Below are 12,039 nucleotides of genomic sequence, written 5' to 3'. Positions count from 1 at the left end.
CAGCAGGGGGTGCAATCTAATGTTTGAGTTGGCCACATGTAAGTGATTGTTGCTAAAATATTACATGTCGTCTTGTGATTTTCATGATTGAGAAAAAAAGGCACAGGCTTGCGAGAAATGACAACACTCGGTAATGTAATCTTGAAACATAAAAAAGGGGGAAAATGAGTTATTCTCCCAAGTATTGTGCACTGTTTGGTCTTATCCTAGCCAGTGTTCATCTCATTTAGGAAATTCTGATCATCACCTGTTGTTGAATGATCCTGTCTCCCAGAACTTTTGGAGTAATTGTGCAAATGTTACATGTGACACTGGATCTCGTTAATGTGTCTTTCATTAAAATCATTTGCAATGGCACATGAACTTCTCCCCCCCCCCCCAGACAGAAGTATGATCACGGTACATTTCATGTGATAAGAACATTCTGGCACTGTTTTCTCACACCTGGAAAATTAGACATTTGTTACAATCATGCAGTCATAACTTTTTACTGATTAAAGATAGATTGGAAAAAATCTTCACCATTGTATTTCTTGTGAAGTTCTAGCCTGATTTAATGTATTACATCACTCCCTTCCCATTTAAAAATTTTGAGTTGAATTCAATATAGCAGCCAATATGGAGGACATCTGCTTTGAACACACACACGGTTCCTCCTAGGCCTAACATGTTTCTATCATGATCAAATGTACCCCGCCTAACTTCTTTACATTTTATAGGGGGTGTTAAGGGACTTGTGAATTACCTTGTGCATATATTACCACATACTATTAATTCAAGCTAATGTATCGAGGATTCAGAAGCATTACAATTATCAAACAGGATAAAATATATTTATACCAGGGAATAAAATCCAACCACCATCGACCCTCGCTGAATATCAGTCACAATGGCATCCTGAAGTATTGGTCTCCTGTACCAAGGAATCTTCAATGATTTGATGGAGCGTGAGGCTCTTAAGTTCGCCGATGACCTTGAAGTGGTGGCGTGAGAGTACACAGAAGGAGTGCCAATACTTGGAGTCCGCTTTTCATACATCTTGTGTCTGCAAAATTAAAATGTATTATGAAGTAGAAGTAGATAAATTGCACAATGTTACAAACAGAATATTGGGAAATCACATGAAATAAAGGTTTCTCTACTTGGTACACAAAATCCATTTAAATATGTAAGCACATATAAATAAATGAAAATTGAAAACTCCATATATTCATGAATTTTGGTACTGTGTCAAACACAAGATGACTGAGATACTGTGTAAGCGAACACTTTGCTGATGTTCTAATAACATTTTTGTTCCACACTGGGGACAAATATGAAGTTCTGCAGATTGCACAGTATTTTGCAACATATCTGCATTCCACCTGCAAATATATTCCTGACACCAAAGCCAAAACTACTTGTAAATACCTATATATTTTTAATTTGTTATATTATTAGCAGAGCCTGGGACCTCATAACATTTTTTTAAATTTAGCATTGGATAGAATACTGGTGTGAGATCTTTACATATCTGATGAAAATCAGCTGAAACAGACAAACTTCACATTTTTACATATTTTACGAATTTTGCGATTCTACATGTTTCTTCAATTTTCTTGTAATATGACATATTTCTGTATAATTTCGTAATTGTCTTGTATATAATAGTCTTTTTTATATAATTTATTCATACCTTTAGCCCATATTATCGATGGCAGGATAAGGAAATTACGAACAAAGAAATAAAAGCAGCTGCAGTCTAGGGTACGACACTGCAGCATCTGTTTGTAAGCCACTGCTCGCCACTTGCAATTGTGGAGAGCTACGACCTTCCCTCAAAGGTTCACTGTGCTCCGGTGAAGATAAACGGTTCTCAGTTCGTGGTCTCTCACAAGGTTTGTATCTGGCAGCAGCATACTCACGTCTCTGCCTATTTTGGCTTTGTTGAGGATAACGATTGCCGTTTCTATATGGACCTGCAGAGCCATTTTCATGGTAATTATTCTGCCTCTGGACCACACGAACCCTCGGGTTTCTGTTTACCGAGTTGCGTGAAATATCTCGGTTGTTCTGGTGAGTAGGATTCTCCTTCCTCCACGCAGTTCGCCTAGCACCCTGCTCTTCCGCTTGCTCGTATCTTTTAACAAAATCTGCAAGCAAATCAACAGTTACGGGAGCGTGGGCCATACACAATTGCTTCACTCTATAAGGCAATTGGCCAATTATGAGGATTACCACCTCCTGCTCTGTGTAGTGGCTACTCAGGATTCTGTAAGCAAAGTATACAGACCAATGGTGGTACTGAAAATCATAATTTTGGAACAGGCTTTTTCATAAATAATAGAATTATCTCGGCTCTTAAAACAGTAGAATTTATTAATGATAGGATATCATATGCAGTTTTACAGGGTAGGTGGTGTAAAACTATTTTAATAAACATACATGCACCAACGGAAGATAAAGATGATAATACTAAAGATGATTTTTATGCAGAGTTAGAACAGGTCTTTGATAAATTTTCTCAGTATGATATGAAAATTCTGTTAGGTGACTGTAATGCACAGATTGGCAAAGAAAATACATTTAAACCCACGATTGGTAAAGAAAGTCTTCATGAATTAAGTAATGATAATGGTATAAGATTGATTACTTTTGCAACCTCAAAGAATTTAATTGTGAAAAGTACCACTTTTAAACATAAAGAAATCCATAAATATACTTGGTCTTCTCGATGGTAAAACTCATAATCAGATAGATCATATTCTCATTGATAAGAGAAGGCATACTAGTATAATTGACGTTCGTACACATAGAGGTGCTGACTGTGCCAGTGACCATTATTTAGTAATTGCTAAATTAAGAGAAAGACTCTCAGTGATAAATCATAAGCAACAAAATCTAAAAGTTCTAAAATTTGATACAGGAAAGTTTACTGATGAAAGAATTAAGAAAGATTACCAAATTAAACTGTCAAATAGATTTGATGTTTTGCAGGATTTAAATGATGATGAAAATATAAATGAAACAGACGTAAATAAGAATTGGGAGCACATACGTAATGCAATAGAATCAGCAGCTAAAGAAAGTATAGGATACCATAAACCGAGAAAAAGTAAGCCATGGTTTGATAATGAATGTCATAATCTAATAGAAATAAGAAATCAGGCTAGACTTAGGTGGTTAAATAACTCTGATGATACAAATCTAAACAATTATAATAGAATAAAGCGAGAAGTTAACCGCACGTTTGGAAGTAAAAAAAGAGATTACTTGAAAAGCAAAATTAATGAAATTGAAACAAACAGCAAAAATAAAAATATCAGAGATTTATATAAAGGTGTAAATGAATTTAGAAAGGGGTGGCAACCTAAAGTAAACTTGATAAAAGATAAAGACGGTGATTTTCTTGCTGACCCAAGCGATATTCTAAATAGATGGAAGAACTACTTTAATGACCTTTTAAATGTCCATGTAGGAGATAAATCAGAAGTGAATGAAGTCCACACAGCAGAACCTTTAGTTCCAGAACCTAACTTGACTGAAGTTAAAGATGCTATTAAAAGGCTAAAGAATAACAAAGCACCTGGCATTGATTTAATACCAGCTGAGTTAATTAAATATGGTGGAAATTCATTAATATGTCAAATTCATAAATTAATTTGTTTAATATGGAATAAAGAAGAAATCCCTCAACAGTGGAAAGAATCCATAATTGTTCCTGTGTTTAAAAAAGGTGATAAAATGAACTGCAATAATTACTGTGGAATTTCTCTACTCTCAACAACATATAAAATATTATCTAACATTCTTTTAACAAGACTAACCCCATATGCTAATGAAATTATAGGTGATTATCAATGTGGATTTAAACGCAACAGATCAACTACCGATCAAATTTTTCACATCAGACAAACAGTTGAAAAAAAGTGGGAATATAATCAAAATGTCCATCAGCTATTCATTGATTTCAAAAAAGCATATGATTCGGTCAAAAGAGATAAATTATATAATATATTAGTAGAGTTTGGAATACCTAAGAAGCTTGTTAGTATGATAAAAATATGCACCAGTGAAACAGAAAGTAAAATTCGTGTGGGTATTAATATGTCTGACAAATTTACAATTCATGATGGGTTAAAACAAGGAGATGCATTATCTCCATTGCTCTTTAATTTTGACTTAGAATATGCTGTTAGGAAGGTAAAGGAAACTAAAGAAGGACTAAAATTAAAAGGTGTGACTCAGTTGTTAGCATATGCAAATGATGTAGACTTACTGGGGGATAATGTGAATACAATTAAGAATAACGCTCAAATATTTTTCAAAACTGCTAAAGAGATAGGTTTGGAAGTTAACAAAGAGAAAACTAAATATATGCTTACAGGCCGAAACCAAGTGTTAGGTAATAATCAAAATCTAATTATTGATAACAACTCGTTTGAACCAGTTTCCAAATTCAAATACTTAGGAGTAATATTAACAAATGAAAATTATATTAAAGAGGAAATAAAAAGTAGGCTTAATTCAGGAAATGCATGTTACTTCTCTCTTCATAAACTTTTGTCTTCTCGTTTAATATCTAAGAAACTAAAAGTTAAAATATACAAAACAGTAATTTTGTCTGTAGTATTATATGGGTGTGAAACTTGGTCCCTTACATTGAAAGAGGAACATAAATTACGAGTATTTGAAAATAAAATCCTTAGGAAAATCTTTGGACCTAAAAGGGATGAGGAGACAGGTGAGTGGAGAAGGTTACATAATTTAGAACTACATAATTTGTATTCATGTCCAGATATTATTAGAATAATTAAATCAAGAAGACTTAGGTGGGCAGGCCATGTGGCACGAATGGGAGAGGAAAGAGGAGTTTACAGGATTCTTGTTGGGAAGCCTGATGGTAAGAGACCTGTAGGAAGGCCAAGACGAAGATGGAGGGACAACGTTGAGATGGACCTAAGGGAAATCGGTAGGGATGGAAAAGAGTATATAGATCTTGCTCAAGATAGGGACAGATGGAAGGCCTGTGTTGCTGCAGCCATGAACCTTCGGGTTTAAGAAGGCTAGAGAGTTGGTTGGTTGGTTGGTAAGTATACAGACCAAACATATTCTTCCAAACTATTGTCATTGTTTTTGTTATACCGTTTGGCCCTAACAGATGCCAACTCCCTTTGTTTTGTCTCTGAAGAAGCAAAACGACACTTAAATGCCCTACAGAAATCTGAATATGTGTGGAAACCATTATTATGAGAGTAGAACCAATGATAAGCCATGCCCGTTAGCAAACGAGGAATAATCTCCAGCCTGTATCTTTGCGGGATCTGAAAGATCTCAAGGTTGGTATCTAATTCTTTCAGATAAATCTCAGCGGAGTGGCTATAATATTTCCATCAAATTTCCGCATGGAATTCAGATCAGCCATCTGGGGAGTCATCCCACCACGCGTAGCAATGGTTCGAGATTTTCTTTCTTTTCTCTTTTCAGATAAAGTCAACTCGCTGTCTGAAGAACTGGAAACGATCTCTCTATGGCATCCTTTTTTTTACATGTGTACGGTTTCGTTGCCCCGAAGAGACCTCAGAATGACTAGGAGACAGCAACCTTCGAAAATGCACGCCCAGCTGGTCCATGTGCGGTAACTCTGGTTCACCGGAGAGTGGCAACTTACTTAAAGTGGTTGAAATTTGAGCCAATTCGTCACAAAGATTATGCATATCTGAAGAAAGCTTCCCTTGTTTGGATTCCATATCATTTTTCCACTCTTCAGCATTCTCTCTAGGACCCTCTGAGCCTTTAAGTTTTTACGCCATCGTCTCTTAAACTTGCAAATTCAGGTTTTCTCTCAGCTGATATGCCATACTGGTCACCTGGTTGTCCAACTCTCTGGACATTTCTTTCCTGAAACAGCTCTGCATTTCAGTGATTTCCTTTCGGAAGTCCTCCTTGGTCTGCTCAGCTTCTTCCCTCAACAGAACAACTGTTTCATGGAGTTTAGATTCCAGCTGCTGAGAATTTGACTGACATGCTTGACGTAAGCTCATCATCTCAATTTCAAGGCTTTCGTTCAATTTCTGCTGTCCCTCAGACATTTGCAGAGTCAGTTGTTCGATCCACCGTCCAATCTCTGAATTGGACGCAGTAAGTTGTGAAAAACTCTGGGACAGTCTCTCCTCCATCCTTGCTTCTAGCCGGCACTCAAAGAGTTATACTACTTTCTTCCAGTTTTAGTTGTAAACTGTGCTCCAAGATATTCATATTTTCCTGGAGTTTAGCCTCTAACCTGCTGCAGTTCTCATGTAACTTAGCCTCCAAGCTATCAGAATGTTCCTGCATTCTAGATTCTAGATTATTAGCATTTTCCATAATCCTATCCTGGATTCTTAAGTTCTACATTGTTAGCATTTTCCATAATCCTTTCCTGGATTTTAAGTTCTAGAAGACTAGAATTTTCTGCCATTTTAGCTTCTATACTGCTAGCATTTTCTGGATTCTAGTTTCCAGTTACTGGAATTTGCCTCCAGTATTTGCTGCAATGACGCGAGCAAATTAGCAGTAACAGGAACAACAGGAACTGCAAGTTTTTCTTTGCATGCGAGACATGTTACTTCACCAGGAGAATTACTTGCCTTTGGTAACTTTAGCTTTGCACAATTCAAATGAAAAGTATTGTGACACTCAGTGCAAACAAATGTATCATCAAGCCTTGATGTAGTCTCACAGCAAAATACATGAACTGTGATTTCATCAACATATGAAGCTTTGCTTCCACTTCTTAATATTTTCTTTTCCATTGTTGAACCTCAGAAGTTCTGCGTCAACTGCAAATCTAAAACAAGTTACCAAAGATTAACATAGCTAATGCACAATGTATTCGTGGCTCCACGTTGGGTGCCAAATTATTGACACAGTCGTGCCAGGTTCAACCATAGGATATTAATAGCCATAAGAATATATTAAGAAGTCTTCTCGAATACAGCTGGATCACGAAACAATTAATGCACAACACATCTAATGTTTCATCTCCCAGTATGATCAAATGCTTATTCATTTATCTCCAGTGATGTGCCCAAGGGAGGGTTGGTGAGGTCATAACCCCATTTGACCCAGTATTATTATTATTATTATTATTATTTTTTTTTAAAAAAAAGAACGTCAAAGACAGGAAGAAAATGGCAAAATCAGGACTGACCACCAAAAATAGTATGCGTAACCCCTCTCCCTTCCGAAAATCCTGGGCACACCACTCTTTATCCCGGACACATTTTTTAAAATCAACTCCCCAGAAGTTTTTATTATTCCGTATTGGAGATTGAAGTAAGATGCGTTCTTCCTGCAGGTTTGGATATGATTCTTTAGGGTGCTGTCGTCTGCCTGCCTTCACACCTAACCTTAACAAGGCGCTAATTTCCCCTCCTTGTGACTTGGATTTTCAAGACTTAGGAAGGTTTCCAGGGTAGAAGTTTGGTGTCTTCTTTTGCAGCACGTCCAATCCAGCGATGGTGAAGAACACGATTAAGAACCTCTCTCACATTCCTGTGAAAATGGGGCGGAGCACCGTCAAGTTGCAAAATGTAATCATCATAATTGGTGTTAAGCTGGGGTAACAATCACGTTTCCAACATGTCTAGAAATGATTCACCGGTGACTGTTGCTTCTTCGAAGAAAAATAGGCCGTGCACTTGCTCCCGGGAAACCGCACAGAAAACGTTCACTTTTGGAGAGTCACGCTGATGCTCTATCTGGGTATGTGGTTTCTCTCTTCCCCAGATACGGACATTGTGTTTGTTCACCTTGCCACTTACATGGAAAGTGGCCTCATCACTGAAGATGAGTCTTTCTACAAAACCATCTTCTTCTTCCATTTTCAACTGCATCTCTTCACAGAATTCACGCCTTTTAACTTTGTCTGTTGGTTTAAGGGCCTGCACTATTCACAGTTTGTACGGTTTAAAAACATATCGCTTATGCAACACCTTCCACACCGTATTCTTTGGCAAGTCCAATTCCCTGCTTGCTTTATTAAGTGACTTCCGAGGACTTCGCTGAAATGCCTGGATTTTTCACAGGAATGTGAGAGAGGTTCTAAATTGTGTTCTTCACCAACGTTTTCATCGGACACACGAGGCCGACCAAAACTCTTCCCTTTACACAAGCATCCAGTTTCCACGAACTGTCGGTACCACCAATTTATGTTATTCTTGGGTGGTGGGTCTTTCCTAAACCGTGCACGAAACTCACGTTGCACTGTTGCCACAGATCTGGACACCTCAAAACGGAGCACACAGAAAGCCTTTTCCTGTTGCGACGCCATCTCGGAACTAACGCTCACTGCGGAAACTGACTGACTCGGAATTGACGATGCGGCCCCGCAGCAAGCATGACAAGCAAACAGCAGGTAGCGCATCAAAAACTTGGACAGTTGCCACTGCTTACGGTGTAGGTTTTACCCGTGTAAGGTAATAAATAGATTTATTATTAATTTTTATAACCGCACCATTCATTTATAAACATGCTGTATATACTGAAGGGTGCATAATGACCATAAGTGGCAACGCACCCAAAAAATTAAAATCAATCAATCTCACGTGACAAATAGCGATATATTATGGCACCAAAAATTGGAATTATCTTTTTTTGACTTGTTAGTGTTACGGTTTACAAAAATTGCGTTTTTGTTTCAGAACATTTATCTGCCAAATATGCTGAAACGTAATACTCCATTGTGCTTTTAAACTATTATTTTAAATTGTAGGTCACATGATCTACATATTTTCGTGACAGTTTGATATGTTGGAACAGATTTTTGAGGAATTAAAAGTAAAGTGCTTCCCTGCACTTTTCCATGAAGGTGTATAGTAGGGGTGTGGAGTTAGGGCACCCCACTTTCTTGATCACGGTTGAAGGTAGGGGGGATGTGATCAGCACCACGCTCCTGGCTGTCTTGATCCCTCAAAGTTTCCTCAAGGTACCAGCTTCATATGAAACTGGGTGGGTGCCGGAGAAGTTTGAATAGGTGGAAAACATCCCGGTTCTCCCCCGCAGGTGATCGCCCCCGGGTTTCTCACATAGTAGTCAGAGGCCCTAACAACTGAGCTCCATTATTAATCGCTCGACAAATGCCGATGGTGCGCACTTAGCTTGGTAATTCAAAACATATCTCGTGCTACAAATACGAAGATGTGACTACCGTGTGACGGTAGATACGCACTTGATCTCCTGTTAGAACCCTGCCACTTTGCTCTGTGATGCAAATGGTTTTGATAGAAGTTGAAAAAATCGTATAAAATACATGATTTAATGTGACTGTCGGAATTATTCCATGTACGTATAACTCTATAGTTTACTCTTGAATAAAAAGTTTGCAAAACTCATATGTTCTATGCACACAAACATGGCCTAGAAAAGACAAGAATGTTGGATTTCATGGAATTTTTCGTTGTTTTAGGAAATTTTTAAAAAAAAAAATCGCTAAAAATGCCAACAATTCGCATTTTATGCCAAATTCGCATTATTTCGATATTTCGAACGGGCGAAAAATGTGTCCAGACATCACTGCACATTCCTAAACATAACTTCGCAGCAATTACCATTTTTCACGGTTTTGGTGTTTGCGAAAAATCAATGTTCCTACTAATTGGAAATTACTTTCTGGCCACACCTCATATAAATCAGTAGATTGAAAGTGAAAATTTAGCAGGACTGGCAGATAAAAGTTAATTCTGGAAGAAAGTGATTTGCTTTTATGATTGAATGATTCGAGCAAATATGATATTAAAATATGTATGTATTTATTATTAGTATTTTATTTCATATCAGACATTAACCTTACTCAGTGAGAGATTAATGACCATCTCTCATGAGTTTAAACAGACACGACAGAGAGTGGCGTTAATTTCATTGCAATAGTGTTGTTGTTGCAGTAAATTTGAGGTTGGGAGCATGCACTTGCCAATTTTTATAACGTTCACCAATGCAGATTTATGTTTCACTTTGTCGTGATAGTATTCAATATATATCCCGTTTGGTTGGATTCTTCTTGATACCTAAGAATAGTGCAATGTCATTGTAAAATGTTATGTTAACTTCTGCGAAACCAGTAATATGTCAGGATGATGAAAACCTTCGTAAGCACTGCTACATTAAATAAGGTGAAGTGAGCCAGAAGAGTAATAAAATTCCAACAGCATATTTGCAGCATAAAGCACTTCTAGTTTATGCATGCGATTTTTGTTGGATGTTGCAGTCCATGCAATTTCTGTCGCATGTTGTAGTGAGATACTTTGTCGAGTGGCAATATTCGACAAAAATCGTATGTATCAATGGAACCTATTTGTTTCCATGATCCTTCAGTTTGCCCAACAAAATGCCTTAGTACGACGTCCGATAACTATCGGACAGCGCCACCCGCTCATATCCCCTCCATCTCTTGACAAGTCCCCTTACTACTCCCATACGAACAAGAATAAAATGATAATTCAATGCATTTTTCACGTAATATTTAGAGACTTAACCTTTACCATATGGTATCATCAGAGAAAGGTCGTACTTGCCCGATGATACAATATGGTATCATGATGCTGATTACGAAATGAATGTGCATTTTGGACCTTCATACTCTTATGTTTGGGTGGAGACTCTGGAGCAAGCCTGTGAAATTCATATTGATGACCAACCTCCCCCCTCTTCGCAACATATCCATGCCACATTTCCGAACAGAGTTTCACATTTTGGCTCATTATTCAACTTGTATGGCACCCAGGAACATGAAACATGTTTCAATCTCTTTAGAAATATCCATTCTTTGAAGAGAATACTAAGGTTTGCACCTTCTCCCCAAAATAGTGGGAGAAGAGGGGGCAAACTCCAGATTTTTATGTTTTTTCATTGAAATTAGGGGTCACGCCCCCAAACACCCCTTCCTCGGTTCGGCGTTCTGAATTTTACACGGTTGCATGCTCTGATGTTTTAGCTGCAAAACAAAAGTTATCCGAAGTAGATTGCTCCCATAGTGCCCGAGTTATAACAATTTTCCTCCAAAGTGTGTTCGAATTTAAGATTCCCGCCGAGATGCCGGGGCGAGAGAAATTTCTCTCCCTCTCTCTCTCTCTCTCTCCTCCTGCCATCACTGGTTTCACCGTGGTTGTGTTACGGATAAAAGGGGCCTAAAAGTTGAGGCCGAAACTTACAAACGAGATTTCCTGTTCCGTGCAGAGTTCCATAACGATATCTTTACATAAATAAATAATAAAAAAATGAGACGAAATTCCCTGACTTTTTTAGACACCTCAAATTCCCTGACTTTTCCCGGTTTTCCAGGTCTGTCGCCACCCTGTAGTAGTAGTGTCGATTGCAATGGGCCAATCAACAGCAACGTTTCACACCGTAGCGACACAAAAGGCCGCACAAACCTAATTTCGACTTGTGAAATCCTCAGGCGACACGGTGTGAAATCTCCCTTATTAGGCCACTGTCATTGTCACCTCGAAGTAGTAGCTCTTGTTGACCACAGAAGAAAAAAATTCTCCTCAACCGGTGGAAATGCTCCTCAGTTTTCTTGTCTCTTATACATTTTCTGTGCTTGTCACTATACAGGCAACACCTTACGATTTGATACACACACGACATGTACTATGTAGACATTTTAATGAAAAATCTGTTTAAGTCAAGGATGGTTAGGTGGCTCAGTTGGTAGAGCCCTGATTCAGGTCCTGGTAGAGCCTGCAATTTCCGCCTAAAATGTCTACATATGCAACATCTTCTTGCTTTCTCTTCTCGACATTCATAAAATTTTTCGGCCGTCTCTTTATGGTAGTTAAGTGTTTGAATGTATTTTGAACCCAGTAGGCTTAAACAAAATTATTTTTTTATACCATGAAATTCTCGGACTGCATATATGAAATTTAGTTCTGGCAAAACTAAATCATCACTCAAAACTTTGATTTTCAGTTGATCTATGCAGCTTATTTCTAGTACTGCTGAAATATTCACTTTAGAGAGAGAGAGAGAGAGAGAGAGAAGGGGGGGGGGCTTGATCTCTCCGGCCCTCGACCCGAACTA

The 12,039-nt window shown here is 38.0% G+C and overlaps 1 protein-coding gene across 2 annotated transcripts in view; it reads right to left on the bottom strand.

Moving 5' to 3' along the window:
• Positions 1-12,039, bottom strand: part of pasi2 (Protein) — an 83,235-nt gene that overhangs the window by 32,301 nt on the left and 38,895 nt on the right. For both annotated transcript variants that reach the window (XR_014441590.1, XM_083120383.1), the window contains exon 2: positions 841-1,045. Coding sequence is in view for 1 of the 2 variants with exons in the window: in XM_083120383.1 (XP_082976509.1) it covers positions 841-1,038 (198 nt within the window). In the remaining variant the exon portion in view is untranslated. The remainder of the gene's footprint in view (positions 1-840; positions 1,046-12,039) is intronic.

Source organism: Lepisma saccharinum, chromosome 4, assembly GCF_977018435.1.
Source record: "Lepisma saccharinum chromosome 4, izLepSacc3.1, whole genome shotgun sequence".
Lineage (NCBI taxonomy): Eukaryota > Metazoa > Arthropoda > Insecta > Zygentoma > Lepismatidae > Lepisma > Lepisma saccharinum.
The sequence above is the reverse complement of the archived record's forward strand: the minus strand, read 5'-3'. Positions and strand labels throughout refer to the sequence as shown.